Source organism: Parasteatoda tepidariorum, chromosome X1 (assembly GCF_043381705.1).
Source record: "Parasteatoda tepidariorum isolate YZ-2023 chromosome X1, CAS_Ptep_4.0, whole genome shotgun sequence".
In the NCBI taxonomy this organism is placed as follows: domain Eukaryota; kingdom Metazoa; phylum Arthropoda; class Arachnida; order Araneae; family Theridiidae; genus Parasteatoda; species Parasteatoda tepidariorum.
This window is the reverse complement of record NC_092214.1, coordinates 16874143-16892195: the sequence shown is the minus strand read 5'-3', so window position 1 is coordinate 16892195 and position 18053 is coordinate 16874143. Positions and strand designations below refer to the sequence as shown.

The following is an 18053-nucleotide window of genomic DNA, read 5'->3' as shown; positions in this document are numbered from 1 at the left end:
AGATCACTTGAAACACGGCACTTAAAAAAATAAAATATATCATATGCTACATATATAAAAAGTAATAATAAAGGGTATTGAAACATCAAACAAGAAATGTTTCATTGCAATTGAAAACTGGAAGGTGCTTCGAATAATAGCCTTTCAACTCACATCTATTTTCTAGGGCAATAAAACAGATTTTGATATATTAGGAGCAGTCATTATAGAACAACTAGTATATAGGTCATTTTTCACAAAATAAACTGCATTGTTCTTCTCACCTTACTGTATATTTAACAAGAAATTAACAGATCGCTTATAATTATAAATAATAGAAATTCCATTTTATAAAAATTCATTTTATTGTAAGCTAAAAATATAAAAAATTATTAGTCTTTTGGTAAAAGTATTAACAAATCTGAGCGAAAAAATTCAATGTACAAAAACATTTTACATTACTAGTGGAAAAATTATAAATTTTGTACATCTGATATCCAAATGAAATATAAACAATTAATCAAAATGAAATAAAGTTTGTAAAACTAGTTTACAGCTTAACACAAGAATAATAAACTTATAGTATTCTGTGATATATAGAATACTCACTGCAGTATTCCATGTATAAAAAAAGAATGTTTTTCATATGAGGTAATTTTATATAAAAAGTTTAAACTCAGTCAACTACAACTTGTGCACAATTTAAAATAAATTATAAGCTTTTTATCATCTTTCAGAAATATGATCTTTAATAATAGAAATGAGTTGATTCCTTAAATGCAATTTGAAATTCTCATACCATTCAATAATTTTAATTCTTCGTTTTACTTTTTCTTCCAGAGTCATTCGTAATTCTTGGGAAATTAAATATGGCAACTCAGACCAATCATTTATGTAAATTAATGGAGCATTAAATGCTTTCAACAAACGAAGAGGCGATTTTGGACCACCACACATTCCTGGAGTCATCACATTTTCAACAACTGGTATGGAACCAAATGCCATAGCTTCATAGATGCGATAGCATTCGCTATTCATTCCAACAGGATTTAATGTTAAATCAGAAAGGCGTAAACTCTGCACATACAATAGCAAAGAATTCTTTGTTTCACGAGGCTGCCACCTAATTTTAAAAAAGATTTTAAAGATTTTAGGCAATGTATTTGCTACATTTTTGTTAGAATAACAACAGAAAACATTAAAATGTAATGTATTTAATAAGTAATTCAATCATAAGAAATGTGACTATAAAATAGACTGATTGGTAAAATAAAATCTTTCACTATTTTGCAAAACAAATAAAACTTCAAATTCTATTCAGAAAAAATTTATTTTCGGGTTAAATCAATTTTTTAATTAACAAAGAAACAAAATTTAATTTATTCAGAATTGCGATAAATAATTTATCTATATAAATAATTTACTGTTTAGCAAAAAGAGCGTAATAGTGTCCTAAGAAACAGAATCATAAATTTATTTATCTAAACAAGGGATTCCTAAACTTATTTGAATCATGCCACCCCAGTCATATAATTTGCATCTATTGGGGAGATAATTAAATGGAGTTTTCTGATATCACCTTCCTTAATACCTACTATTAGAATCCATGTCAAAAATGAAGTGAAATAAAAATACACAATAGAAGCCTCAAATTTATCTTTAAGAAAAAAAATCAATATAAAAATCTAAAGAAACATTAACATGAGTATTTTCTCAAAAGCAATTTTTCAGGTTTTAGTAACTTTTTGTTATTTTCCTAGATATTGCTTGTAACTTCAAATTTGTATAATTTTTCAATTCACTTATGACAAACATTCTACAAACATAGATTAAAGAGAATAGTTACAGGAAACCCTGTATTAATATAAACATATATATTGTATGTTGAAAAGACTATTTAAAAAAAAAAAAACATTGCTTGAGAGAACAAATGGTAAAAATATTAGTTTATAATTATACCATTAAAATTACAACAATTATTTTAATAGTTGTTAACTTTTGAAGTTTATTGTGGGCCTGATTTCAAGATATACTGTGTTTAAAGAGGAAATTTTAAAGAATGGTTGACTTGATATTGAAAATCTCATGTAAAATTCATAATTTGAAATATTCAAAGAATTTTTATAAATTTCTAGTAATAACATTTTTGAAATCGAAAAAAATAATTAATATTTGTGGAAAGTTTTATTTAGAAAAAGAAACTTTTATTTAAATTGTTTAAAATTTGCCCGTGAATAAACAATGAAATATAACAATTTAAGGATATTCCTTTGTCTAATCATAAATCACACAACCGTTTTATTAATTAATTTGAAAATAAAATTAAAATTTACTTTTGAATAATGAAATTAACTTTCTCTAACCAAGATATTATTTCAAATCTTTGGTTTCAACTTTTGCTGTGATGTCGTATATCGGTTAAGGTCAGATTTAGAAATAAAAATAATGCTGATGTCGTCATTAGACTTTTAATAAATTTGTCTTTCTCCCAAAGTACAACACTTTACCCTATCTAAAAAACTATCAAAGTTATATTGATATAGTTTTTTATTTTATTTTTTAAGTATATTTTTACTGCATAACTGTATACCATAAAAACATAGCATTAGTATGAAGAGTTACCTAATACTGAGGAAAAAATTGAATGGATAACAGAAAAATGAATGGATTAGTAAACAGTAAAATATACATACTCATATCTAGCTTTGATAAAACAATACTGGGTTAAGTTGTGATGCTGAATTACTTTCATTAATTTTTCCCGGGAAGAACGAGGATAGATAGAACCTAAGAAATTGCATATGTAAGGTCTTGTATTTTCTAAATCAAGCTTTTTTGGATCAACTTTTGGAAACCCTCTGTATCTGTAAGAGAATATTCTTTTTCAAAATCTACAACATAAAACCATGGATGAAAGTAGTCAGTTGGAACTAAGAATGAAAATCTTTGTAAGATTTTTTTAACTGGCAGTTATTCAACATGGTTATTTGAAATATTTTTGAAAAATAATCAAATCTGTTTCAGTTCAAATATGATATTATCTATATATAAAGAATTTTAATTATGTATGATTAATAATATAAATTTAATCAGCTCTTATATTTTTGACAAAAGAACTAATTACTTCTAAATGTTAAACAGTGAAGATAAATGTTCAACAAAAAAATAATTTTATATCTAATAATTTATCTGCAATGAAATATACATAATGACTTTGAATGAATTCAGAAGTATTTATGAATAATAAATCTAACAAAGTATAATTACCATGAATATTTACACCTTCCAATAAGTTACATTTTGATATTTTTATACTAACAATATCCCAGTTCGAAACAATACTTCACCATTGACTTCAAGGAGTAATTAAGATATCTAAAGAATAGTAAGTATCAAAAATGTCTTTAATATTCACATAACTTTTTTAATTTGAATATTTAAAACTATTTTACTGAAAAATATGAATATTTAGACATAATTTTCTTACCTTAACAATTTTCTTTACATATTATATTTACAATTAATATAACTGTAAACACCAAGGTTCTACAAAAATAATAAAATAATCTATTTGCAATAAAATTTAGACAATACTTTATTATTTGAATATTTTTCAATTGGAAAATATTTGTCAATGAATAATCTAATAAAGGATACTTCATATAGCATTTACATTTTCTAATAAGTTACAGTTCCTTAGTAGTAACAATATTTTTGGTTTATTGTTAAAAAATTACTAAACATTCATTTTATAGAAGACTTCTAAAAAGTATTAAGTATCACTAATACATTTGAAAATAACATTATTTCTGAACATTTAATAAATTTTACTATGCAACATTATTATTGCAACATTATTAACATTATTAATTTTACTATGCAACATTATTATTATATATATACTATGCAACATTATTACATTATTATTGATAACATTGATATATAATTTGCTTCTACCTTGAAAACATTATTTTACATATTTACAATTAATAAAACTGTAGACACCAAGGTTTTACAAAAAATAATAATAATAAAAGAATTTATTTGCAATAATTATTTATGATTATTTTTTCTATTTGCAGTACCTAATTGGTTGAATATTTTTGGTTGAATCTAATTGGAAAATATTTATCGATAAATAACCTAATAAAGCCTATTTCATGAAGCATTTGCACTTTCTAATAATTTTTGGAAATGGTTGTAAAATTAATAACTATCATTTCAAAGTTTAATAAGAAACATTTTTCGAAATATAAAGTATCAAAATTTCACTGGTTTTTTAAAATTGAAAATGACATTATTTATGAATATTAAAAAATATATATACTAAGCTATAGGAGTTTTCATACTTAATATTATATTTAAATTGTTTTCCTCACAGCAAAACCCAAATTAAACCAATTAACATTAAGCAATACTCCTTTAAATATAACAAAAAAGCATATCTCTTATAAAAATCCATGTTAAGTAAATAAGAAGAATAACAAAACAACTATGACGAATGAAGGGTACTCCAAACTTACAAATGAAACTAAAAAAAGCTTTCAAAAAACATAATTGACAATAATTTAACATATTTTAGAAGAAAAAATATCTTAATTTCGCTAATCTTTTTTTAGGACTATTTAGTGAACTTTTTTTTAAGTTGTTGGAAACATTCTCATTAGTTGTTGAAGGCTCCAAGTGCTTGCCATTTGACGAAATTGGAACATTTACAGGCTCTGCTGCTACACTAGAAAGAGACATGATTTTCTTTGTGTCTCCACCTCCAACTTTAGTGTTTACTGCATTACAGAATATTGAAGCTTTTTTCCTAAAAAAATGTGAAACCCGCTTACTTTTTATTTAACTAAGTAATCTTTATAGGATTTGTAAGGGTAATGAACACATTTCCTCAACAAAGAAGTACGCCTTAAATCAATTAATGATATTTTTCGTAAGTTATATCTGATTATAGATGTTGCGTCATGGTTTTCAGTTTCAAAACTGACCTATCACCAGCAGCAACATCTTCCATGATATTGAAAATCTCTTTTATACTACTGTAAAGCTTTCAGCATACAGAAAGTAAAAAATATTTCAGCGCACTTTCATTATTTTTAAGTTTATCAATGCAAGAAAAGTTGGAACTTTTTCCTTTCGCAAGACAAGGGGAAGAGCTTCAGCTAGCTTACTGAAAACAATAAATGAGAATGCTGAGATGAGAAAACTCTTGTCTTCTGACTGCAGGGTTCAGGCAAGATAAATAAAGAAGTGTTTTATTTTGGAGGGGAAGATTGTGTAACAAATAAATACTGCAAATCACAAATGCATCTTTTAGTTTGTTATAAAAATCTTTTAAAATAAGATGGCTTTAGGTCTTATCTCATTATGTGAGCTCAGGGTACATAGCCAATCACCCAATAAAAAGAAGCACCTTTAAGGGTTTTAAAATAAACGAAAATTAAAAATAAGCAACTTTAAGCACTTTTTAAAAACGCTATGCACCCTGTGAGCAAGACTCCAATATCTAAATATTTATCTCTTCTTTGTTTAGAAATGCCTTTCACATCAAGTTAAAAAAGTTTCTTAACTCTTTCTCTTGGTATGTATTCCAGTTACATAAACAAAGAAATTTTTTTCAAATAAAGAACACTTCTTCATGAACCAACTGCATCATTGGAAGATCCTTCTCGAATTTTTTCAGGAAGGAATTAAATTTAAGAAGAATTCATTGATAAAATTTAACTAAAAACAAATATTTTTCACTAGGATTAAGAAGTACTAATAAAATACTATCTTTTCGCTTTTGACCAGCTGTTGAATTGTTTTACTTCCCAATGCTGCACATTAACTTCAAGATTTCAATCTTTGCACAGGAGAAACCTCCTTAGAAGTATAGATGGCTTCAACATACAATGCATTTTTTCTTGGTCTTCATATATTAAAAATGAGCAGTAAAAAGGGGCATCATTCAGTAAAGCAAATCCGTCACAAACTTGGGAAAGGTAGAAGAATCTGGTAGGATAGCCAAATGCCATTCCTTGCAACATCAAATTTCAAATGACATTGCATTCCAAAAAAATAAGATTTTAGTTTTGAAGTCTTAAATATAGTGATTTTACTGTAAATATTTTCAACATGATAGACAAAATAAGTGCAAAACTGCTTAGCAGCATTACTAGCATTATGAACAATATATATATATATATATATCTTACAGAAATTCATTCTCCTTTCGCATTGAAGTTTCATATACTTTCCTAGTTGAACAATTATGAACCAAGCAACTTATTACCTGCTGGGAAGAGAGGTCATTTTCTTAATTCAAATAACTTACAAAAAATATTCTTTGAAGTGGCTATGTTTTCTTCCTTCAACCTAAAAAAATTAGTCACTACAATTTTTCATCTGTCATCAAAATAACGCATTGAGTTATTTATTACTTTGTCTGAAGCATCATTGGTAGCTTCCTCCAGATTGATGGGGGAAAATGTTTCCCTTTTAAATTCTTTACCAATTCTGCACACATACATTTCGCAGTACTGCACATAGTTATATATGTAGTAGCAGATCTGGACAGAGAAAATGTGTTTTAGAGCAAGCTTGTCTTCACACCAAACATTTACTAAATCAATCAACTTTGGTGCAATTGAAAAAGGCAAGCCATTTTCGCTGATAAATGCAGTAATAATCACTTTTAGATCCATAATTCTGTCAATGACAACAGAGCAATCACTGCGGATGACCCAGCCAATGTTTAAGTTAAATCCTGGCAAGCCAATCGATTTATGTGGTCTTTGTCTCGGTAGTGTTTGGTGAGCACTTTTTTTGTTCTTTGCATACTTGAGCTTTTTTGAACAAATAACATCTGGCTTCTAGAATCTTCTGACACTATTTGGCAAACAGACGGTCTTTAGAATCTTTATGGTGCAACCATCTCCATTTATTCTTTACAGATTTATCATCAAAATCATTTTTTAATATTTTAACAAATTTATCGGAATTCATCATAAAAAAATATTAAACAAATCGTTAGAATAAGTAACTGATTAAACCAACTTCAATGATCAAGAAAACAGTGGTTAAATGAAAATGAAACACACAATTAAGTTGCTATATTCCAATTTCAGCTATCACCTTATCAGCCATCATGACTATCTAGACAACTGTGGCGAACTGCAATAACAGATGGCTACGAGAATCCTAGAGTAGAAATTCACACATGAGCCGAAGTCATATTCTTAAAATTTTTTCCACAAGAAATTATTTATTGAAAGTGGGGACAGTTTCTCCCTACATACAGAATAAGAACTGCACGAAATTGCAATGACCCGAACTGTTCCGTGCCTCTGGAAATATCCCCAATATATTCTCAGAGAATGCTGGGCAAAAAAAAACATTTTTTGTCCTAATTTCTATCTTTTATTTTATTACAAGATGGAAGTACTTTCACCCATGTATAAAACAGATCCTTATAAAACAGTAATCAATTTTGTCCAAAAAAAACAAAACACTTAAAGTAATAAAAGGTACAAAGGTGCTTGTCTCAAAAAATGCCCTCTTATATTACAATCAATTTCATTTTCCACATACAGAAAAATCTGTCAAATTGACCACTCTTGTAAATTGATCGCTTGTCTTGTAGTTGATCCTAAATATCAGGAGCCAAATTTTTCCTATATAACAAAAGGGAGCATAACCTCTGTAACCAGACACCTGTCTATCTTGCATGCTGACCACAGAAATAGGTAAAATGTGTAATTGAGTGTCATTCTAAGCCCTTCCTGAAATGACCAAAAAAATTTTCAGGGAACTTCCTATACTAAGTCATTTATTAAAATTTGACTTAATTGGTGAAATATTGTAAACTAACATAAAACTCTTTCTATATAGTAAAACCATTAAGGCTTCTGTAACAAAGAAATATAACAATAGGCTTGTAAATATAACAAAATGAATTTTAAAAGTTTGAAATGAATATCATGTTAAATTTAACTGGCATATAACTTGCATCACTAGAAAATATGGAATTTTTTTTAACTAATGAGTTTAATAGTTAATCTATTCATTCCGAAATTAATCTCATTTCTTAAGATACATAAGTATTTGCCAAATAAAATTTTAGAATCACATTAAAAAACTGATCTTTAGTTTGATTAGTAATATGAAAAATATGTGAATAACATGAATATAAGAGTAATATAAGAAATTATTTTTAAAAAAAGAAAGAAAGAAACAATGTTTCATTCCTCTCAATATGTTGACCACCTGTCTAAGTTGGCCACTTAAGTATAGTACCACAAATAATTGACTTACATGGGTTCTACTATAACTGGTTTTTCAACATTCTTCCTCGACATTTAGAGGGTTGTACTAATAAATCTGGGAGCCTGAACCCTGATCTTTATATACTACTGGATTACTGATACAGTACAACCTTCAATGGTAGAAATGAAGCTTGCTTTACTTGCTAACTCATTCCAAGGTCAGGTTCAGCTCTTACATTTAATATTAATGTCAACGGGCATGATTGCCCTATTAAAATATTATTTTAAAAATTGTTGGATCATTTTATAAAAAAAATAAACAGTATTTAGGTAATTCTTCTTATGAAGTTTATATATTTATGCTATTTCAACAAAGTATGCTTCATTTTTATTTATTGAAAAAATAAATTTTAGTTACTTTTCCTTTACAATTCTTTACCTTTTACTTTACACTTTACTTTATACTTTAAGTTTTACTTTTTAATTTACAATACTTTACAGTATACTTAATACTTCACTTTTTACAAATAATGTATCCATGTTTACTAATAAAATAACTAATAACACATAACAATACGCACAAAAAATAGCAGATGATTTAAGGGTAAAAGCTACGAGGACAGTGAAAGAGGGATCATGCTGAAATACCAGATAACCTATGCTTTAAGCTCGAAGCATTAGATTATCAATCCAATAATATAAAGACATCAGTGGGCTTGAAACACTGTTCCACTATTAACATTTTATTTTTAGGACAAACTGTAATATTTCTAATAAAGTGATGATGCAATACAATAACTACAATAAAAACTTCCATTAATGCATGCATATAAACTGCTCAAAACAATTAGTGTACATTGTATATTTTAAAAGAATAGAAAAAATTTCAAATTTTACAAAGCTAAGAGCTTACGTGGCAACTCCTAACGGCCATTGGAAAATATCGATGTTATTTGCAAGAGGTGAATCGTAAACTATAAAAGTCATGTTTATAAGTCCACCAGATCTAGCCATATAAGGAATCAACCAGTCATTTCTACATTGTTCATCACCAAGCATGAACAAAAGAACAGATCGTAAACTATGAAATTGTGGCAAAACATCAAGCCATGTTTTTGCAAATGCAATTTTGTCTTCACTTCTACCATTCAGTATTAATAACAAATTTTGTACATCATTAGGAGCTTTTGAAACAATAACTCCGGGTCCAGTTCTGAACCTAAAAAATAAAACTATATGTAATAAGTGCATTTAATAAATAAAATAATACCAAATTTTCAATTGACCAGTAAAAGATAAATTAAGAATTGCAAATCAAAGAAATGAACAGGCACAATTTAAGCTGTAAGAACTTTTGAAAGTTTACATGAGGAAAAATGGTATAGTTAATTTTATGTTATGATTTGGGACTAGACAAAATTTTTATTTAACTATTCTAAATAATTAGGCTATGTCAAAAATTTCAATATTTCTCCAATTAAATGTGCACTATATTATTATCTCCAAAACGTAATTAACAGGCGTCTATAAAAATACAAGCTTTCAAGAAGCCGGGACAAATTTCTAGGAGCCAACATTTTATAGAATGGAAAGTACAGAGCAGCTTAGATGGTTAATTTAATGTTAATATTACATTTTATTAAAATACTTGACACCAGCTACAACATTTTAGATGCCATGATGACCTAGTATCCAAGATTTGTAAACCCTTACCAGTTAACTATATTTTCATACTTTATTGGAGTCATTGGTAATAATGAATTTCATAATTTTGTTTCGTAAAAATAGGGAGCTTAAAATTTCTAGTTATTTTAACTAAAATAGCACTAAGTATGAACAACCCAAATAGAGGCTAGACTTCATATTTTGAATATCAAAAGAAATTTTACTTTATTTGTTGTAGAAAATTATTAACATTATTATCACTAAAAATATCAGTAAAAATTTTATAAAGTGAATTAATGTTTACTTTAACTTTAGATTATCAATTCTTTTGAAACCATAGCTCCATATTCCATCCATTTTATTTTCCAACTTTCCTCCAAGAATGTGTTCCCATAGATAGAGCCCTGAAAAATCACCAATAAATAAACTAGGGATAAAAATATAATTGTTAGAAGAAAACAAATTGCATTCAATGTAAAAATCATTAAGTAAAATAATCACTACTAACAATGAATAGAAAGAAGAAGAAAAACATTCTTTAAAGGTTTTTTTAAAGCCAAAAAATGTTCTTGCTCATTATATTCTCTTACTGTAAAATACCAATTAAATGCTCCCTCAAATTTTGATGAAAAATATGCATTTTTGGAGAGGGGTGTTAAAACGGTACCAATCATAAAATATCAATTATAATCAATAACATGTTTGATAAAATGAATGTTGAAAATATAAATAATCATAATATTGAAAATTTTCGAATATAAGCCCATCTGTGTACAAGCCGAAGAGTACAATTGTTATTTTTATATTCAACCAAAATTCAAAGCTCGCATATGAGACGTTAAAAAAAAACAAAAAAAAAAAAAACAAGGCATACTATGCTTGGAAATAAAAAGGTGCATTCCTTTCTCCCCCACTTCTCTTTCTTTCAGTTTTTGTTTACAGTCTCACTTTTTCGTTTCCAAGTAATTCTGGGGATTTTGGTTAAAACTGATGTTTTTGCAGAGAATTTTTCAAAATTTCAGGGTAGTGCCAGCTAAGCACAAAGGGAAGTGCAATCAATAATGAAAACAAAACAAATTTTTATTTAAACAAAACAAGTTCCATGTTCCATGTGGACCCCTTCAGATTATTTAAAAGTTAAACATTACTATACAACCAATGCAAGCCGATGCTTACTATTTGGTGGTTTAATGGTAGACTGGTTCTACTGCATAGAATATCAGCCCTCTAGTGGAGAAATTTCAAATCAAAGCTAATTTACTGCTAGATTTCTCAACACCAGCTATGAATATGTCCATTCCAGTGCTTTAAACAAATCAAAGCAAGGTTGCGAATGGTTAGCATAGGCCCTGAATTCTTGTATTTAGGCACTCTATTTTAACTATTATTTTATGTTGTTTTTTTCTTAGATGCATATTTCACAATATATATTGATTATCGTTAACAGATTTATATTGATTATATACACTTAAAGGATTATTGCAATGCTCAACAAATGGAGTTATATTTCTGCAGACGATATCCTCCTGGAATTTTTCAAAGTTAGTGGATCCGAATATAAGCCATCCTTCCGCTTACGAAAATTTTCCAAAATTTATTGGCTCTTATTCAGAAACAACAAATTAACTATAAAATATTGGAAAAACTATTTTGCTAATAATAGATTAGAAATTACTGCACTACAAATAATTTTGCATGTAAAATTTCTATTTCAAATACTAAACCTATTAACTTTATTTAACATTTAAAAAAAATTTCATTTGATACAATATTTGCATTTAAATTTAAGTAAAAAAATAAAATATTTGATCAAAATATCCAAAACACTATCAGATTTATTAGAGTTATCCACAGTGAAATACTAATCAGAACATATAATATTACCTATAGCAGCTTTACCCCAAATTTCAATACTGGTCGGCTCATATGATAAATTTGATTGATCTTTTTTAGATTTATAAAACTGTTTTCTGAAATCTAAACTTTGATTAGTCCACCATTTTGAAACACTTTTTTGAACCACAAATGACTTAAAACTTTGTTTTTCTCTTTCGAACTCCTCTCCCCAAGGGTTCCATTCTTCAAAATCATCTAAAAATAAAATGCAAGAATTAAAATATTTAGTAAAGCTTAGTGGTAGTGATAACAATTACAGTCAAATCAAAACAAAGAGTAAATAAATTTTTTCAAACATAATCAGGGACAGATTTTGCTTTTCAAGCTTAAGATAGGAAAAATAATTTTTAGTTCAAACAAACAATATAGAAATTAAATTATGTAATGAAATCTTGATTGGTAGTTTTTCGTTAATTTCAAACAAAAAATGTGGGAGAAAAAGTTTTAAAAGGATAATATATCATAATATATTATCACTAAATTTAGCAAAGAATTTAAATTCATAAAATAAATTTTAAATAAATAAACTGTTTGACTAAGTAGAATTATATAATAATAATGAAATTAAAAACTGACAATTTAAAAAAATCATTAAAATTACACTTAAATTATAATAAATTTAAAATATAGCTCACACCTTTAAACACAATTTCTAAGAATAATGCTAGAACATACAATAAATATATATTATACCAGCGACATAGCAAGGATTTCATTTGGGGGGAGGGGGGTCTAAGGAATTTTAGCTAAGATAGAGAGCTTAAAAAATATACAAAATACAATTTACTCATGAAAATTTACTTTAATTTTTATCACAAAGACACAATTTATGCTTTTGAAGATATTTAAAGTTAAGCAGAAATTTGAAAATTAAAACAAAATTACAGTAAAATTCTCCTGTTAGATGAAGTCATTTTGTGAAAGAACTCCTCCAGTGTGACAAATGCAAGGTTCATGATTTTGATGAATTGATGAAACTAATTTGAAAATTAAAACAAAATTACAGTAAAATTTTCCTGTTGGATGAAGTCATTTTGTGAAAGAACTCCTCCAGTGTGACAAATGCAGGGTTCGTGATTTTTTTTATTTAAATCGGATTTTTTTAAATTAAATCACATTTTCTTTTATTTTTTATTCAAATACAAGGTAAGAAATTTAATTTATGATTAAAAATACTTTATAAATGTTTAGTCAAAATTAAATTAACATTAAAACTATATTATAACAATATTTTAGAAGCTCTAACTTACTAAAATTATTTTTCGTTATAATACATAGCTTTGAATGCAGGGCAACCATTTTGGAACAAATGCATGATTAAAATTTAAAGACTAGATGAAATAGAGAATTTAAAATACTTCAGGGTTTTAGGTTTTCAGGTCTGTTTAGGTTTTTCTGAGAGATTTATTTTGTGAAAATTTCGACATAATTTGCGAAAATAAAAAATTATATTAACAAATCAACACAAAAATATAGTAAAAATATGGATTTATCGTTTCTTACAAGACACAAAAATAAAATTTTAAGAAAAAGTATTTTGTGAAATTATTCTAGTTTTTCCTAACATTGAAATTGTGAAGGTACCACTAAACCAGTGTTTCCCAATGTGGGTCCCACGCCCCACCGGGGGGCAATTTAATTGCAAAGGGGGGCAATTCAAATATGAAATCGACATGAGTTTAAACCTTTTGCTCTAGGCCATTTAAATGCAATGCGAGATTTCGGTGACAAAATCGAAAGAAAGAAGCAAATTCTTAAATAATTGCAGTCCATAAATATTATGTGACTAAGGGATTTTTTAAGTGACAAACCTGAAATGAAGTATCTGTTTACAGTCGATGGTAAAGCATTTGTGAGTTATTTAATCAATATCTTTGAAAAACTGAATATATTAAATAAGAAACTTCAAGGAGCAAATAAAACTCTTGTTGATGCAAAAGCGAAGATATTTGGCTTCATTACCCTTATTGTGTTATGTCAGAAATATATTAACAACAAAAACTTTGAACAGTTTCATTGGCTCCAAAAATGTGAAGTAAATGATACCCCTTTACTTGTTATTGTCTATCATCTGAAAATTCTATCGGCTGATTTAAAAGAAAGATATTCTGATTTAAAACAAATTTATTTTCCAACATGGATGTTGCAGTCCATGTTAGTGGATTTGTCTGATATATCAAATATATCAAGAAGAACTTGCAGAAATGCAAAATGATGAGTCAGTTAAAACTTTATTTAATATGAAAGGAGTGATGGCATGGCTTCGTGAGGAAACAGAAAACAAATACCCAAATTCAATCAAATGTGCAAGAAAACTATTGTTACCGATTCCATCTTCATATTTAGCTGAATGTGGATTTAGTGCTGTAAATGATTTTATTGGTAAAAAAAAATCGTCTAGATATAACACAACGGGGAGACTTGAGACTGAGGCTAACCAAATTGGAACCTAAGATAAAATCTACGTGCAGCAAGCATCGAGGGCCAGAATCTCACTTAATTAAAATATCAAATTATTATAGAAAAATATTTGTTAAAATTATTTCGAATTTGAATTTTAGTTCTTCATTATATGTTCTGAAAATTTACTTACTTTGTTTCGCTAACAATTTCCTAAGTTTCTTAAGTGAACAATTCGATTTTTTTAATATTAAAAATTATGTATATGTTACATAGGGGGGCATAAGAATTTTAGAAAGGCTTAGGTGGGGCATGGTACAAAAAAGGTTGGGAAACACTGCACTAAACGGTAGTAAATTTGGCTTGGACAGACCCCTGTACTTTAACTATTAAAGCAAAGTTTCAATTAGCAAACCATAATTTTTATTTAAAATTGTGATTTCTTTTTTTTCCTCTAGATTTTTAAAATGACAAAATAAATGTAATAGATTGTGTTTATAAATGTAGTCATTCATCAAAAAATAAATAAATATTTAATCTATATATTTTTATATTAAAATATTCATTTATAATGCTACATCAATAAAATATAATGTAGATTTTAAATCCATGCTTTTTCAATCAAAAGGTAGAATTTTAATTAACATTATTTGCATTTTTTTTTTTTAAATTCATGTTTATTAATTAATTTCTACAGCTATGCAAGTCTACATTACGACAGCATTAAATGTTTACTTTAATCTGTACTTTCAATCTCAAGAATCAATAGATTTTCAAAAATGTAATTTCAAATGTGTTGGAATTTAACACACATCAAGAAAGAAATTTCATTAACTAAAATTAATTAATGTAGCAATTTATTTAAAATAAATTTTAAAACTAAGAAAAGAAAATAATAAAAGTATCAATAATTGAAACACTGTTTTTTAACTTTTAAAATCAATATATATTTTAAAAAAATCATTTGATTTAAATCAATGATTTTTTTTAAAAAAATCATTTGATTTAAATCATGATTTAAATCGTGATTTAAATCAACACACCCTGGACAAATGTCTTCTTGATAGACAGATATTGAATAAGTATAATTTATCGTGACATCGAGTTTTCGTTAAGTATTGTTTTTTTTTCGAGGGGGGGGGGATTTTTCAAGAAAATAAAAATATTCTATTTTTAACTATGAATTTTCTTGCCCATAATGAATAAGGTTCCAGACTTGATTAACTAGACCACTTTGACTTGACTATACTACTGTATTGGACTCAAAAGTAAAAAAAGTAGGAATTTCTTATAAAAGCAGATTCTCCATTTCAAAACAAATAAAACAAGAAATAAATAATTAAAATATGGATGATGCTCTATCATTCCAGAAAAATGTGAGAAGGCAGTTGAGCTCTACCAGCAAGCACATACTTGACACAATTATAGAGTTAATAATTTCAATGTGAGAAAAATAAAAATGAAGTTTTCTTTTCTGATGCCCCTTCAATGCAAGCATAGAGCAAGAATAAAAGTGAATTTCAACCTCAATCAATCCAGTCTAGAAATATATTTGACTCCAATCAGAATTTGTTTACTTATAAATATCTAAGTTTTAATGTAGCAAATTATTGTATCAAATATGGAAAATCTGCAGGAATTGAATAGTAGTTATTAAAGAAAAAGGAATTGTCTACCAACAGACGTAAACGTTGTTCAGAGAATAGCTGAATTGAAGACATAAAGAAATTTAAAAATGATTACTTAATATCAGCCTTGCTTGTTGTTAAGACAAAAAAAAAATGAAAAAATCAAACAGAAATGAAATAAAAGAGTGAAGATCATGGAGGAGTAATTGTCACCTAAATGAGATTCTGTAAAAGTTTTAAAGTTAAGTCTGTGTGAGTGAAGCCTTTAGTCCCCAGTACTCAGTGGCATTAAAATTGGTGCAACTCAGCAAATTAGAAGAAAAAAATGTGCAATTTAAAACTTTATACTCATAGTTCTAATATTTGGGAACATATTTGTATTGGGGCCTAATCACACTTACTACCATTGCTAAGGCACCACAGAGTTTTTGTACTTTAAAAAAGCATATACCTATGTTGTGGTATACCCTTGAGGTACTACAAAATGTATCCTTACGAGTTCTTCCCCTTGAGTGAAGTTCTTTTTTTTTTTTTTTTTTTAAAGTTTCTCATGTGTCAATGCCCGGTTGCCATCGAAATCTAACGACTTTTCTGGCACAGGTACCTATACGAAATTCTTCCGATTCCAAGTATTTTTATTTATTCAAACATTTCAGTATTAAACACCGTCCATAAACATTCTTTTAGCCGCAACTTCGGAAAGCTTTCTAAAGTTCAGTTAACTTGATTGAAAGAATAAAGCAAATTATAGTAAAACAACGATAATTATATAATCAAATCTAATTATTACTCATCTTACCTGGTAGAGATAATTTTCGATGTGTATGTTTTACAACTTTTCCGCTGTTATTTTTTAGCAAGATATAACCAGTATAGCACGTAAGCGCACAATATACAAAGAAGACAATAACAGTCAAAGTTCTTAATGAAATAAACATATCAATAACAAAATTACATCGAAACAATTAATGGAAACTTGTTCAATATAAAATGCCATATTACACTTATACCAAGTTGAATGTTTTGTTTTCTCATTTGATTTTAAGCAAACAGCTTTGGCATGCCAGTTTCTGCTTCGCGCAAGATTCCTCATGAATATACTAAAAACTCTTGAACGCGTTCCAATATTAACACTGGTTTCAAGCACCGATCATTCCAAAATAAAATCTACTTATAGCAGTGGGAATGATTTTAGTTGATTTACCTGCGTCAAATTGGTGACGAATGTTTCGTTACCAGTGCGATAAATAATCTTCTTAGTTGCTTTCTTTACAACTCATTCGCGATCGCAGCGCTCGAATGGATGATTGATTGAATGTAAGAAAATGTCCCGCAGTGGACTGATCGTTAAGACACGGTTCCCAGCAGATCACCGAAGTCAAGCATCACTGGCTACGGTCAGTGTGCGGGTGGATGACCACTTGGATCAGCCTGCGGTGGGACCGAGGGTGTGCGGTATGGGTCCTCATTAAACTGTTCTACCGTAAAGTGCTCGACTTCGCGTGCAGGTCGACGGGCTACCGAAGCGGGGTGCCATCCCCTCTGCAGAGGATCAAAATTGCGATGGCATGTCTTCGGACCATCCTCAGGGATATTTCCCAGACCGTCGCCAATAGCCCATTGTGCAGCTCTAGTGCGACGTAAATGAACAACAACAACAATGTAAGAAATAACAAACATCCTAAAACCGGAAAAAATTTAGTTAAACTTCCAGTGAATTCTTAGGCTTATCCCAGAAAGCATGTAACCTTACGACAACCTTGAGTTTTAACTTTATTTTCATTATCACGAAAAGGTTCGCGGTAAAAACCTTTTTTCAATGACGTAAAAATATTGCAATGGATGGGTGATCGTGTAAAGCTAAGGGTGGTGGCGCTAGTGGTAAAATTGCTCTTTCAAGACTTCCGGGTTACTGCTTCCGATATATTTTTACGCCGCAGATTGAAAAAATGCGCCATCATATTATTGCATCATATCTTTTGCAGTATTTCACATGTACCGAGTTCTTTCTTTCAGCCTTTAAACTTCAGCATTATCATATTAATATTATAATCATTAGAATATGTTTTCTAATTAGGCTATCTTAAAAAGATATTTTTAAAGATATTTTTGGCGACATTTTATTCAAATGTAGATAAATAAGGGATAAAATACAAAACATGGCAAACCTTAAGAATTATTCACAATGAGATATTAACCTTCCAAAAGTTTTTTTGGCCTTACGACCTCTGAGAAT

At 28.1% G+C, this 18053-nt stretch overlaps 1 protein-coding gene across 1 annotated transcript; it reads right to left on the bottom strand.

Moving 5' to 3' along the window:
- Positions 1 to 325: 325 nt before the first annotated feature.
- On the bottom strand, positions 326 to 16916 carry LOC107455480 (ribitol-5-phosphate xylosyltransferase 1). The gene is made up of 6 exons (XM_016073062.4): positions 16617 to 16916; positions 11778 to 11984; positions 10198 to 10297; positions 9142 to 9447; positions 2673 to 2843; positions 326 to 1102 (listed from the first exon to the last, which is right to left on the bottom strand). The coding sequence occupies exons 1-6, from the start codon at positions 16753 to 16755 to the stop codon at positions 706 to 708; spliced, it is 1320 nt and encodes a 439-aa protein (XP_015928548.1). The 5' UTR covers positions 16756 to 16916; the 3' UTR covers positions 326 to 705.
- Between the last annotated feature and the right edge of the window lie 1137 nt (positions 16917 to 18053).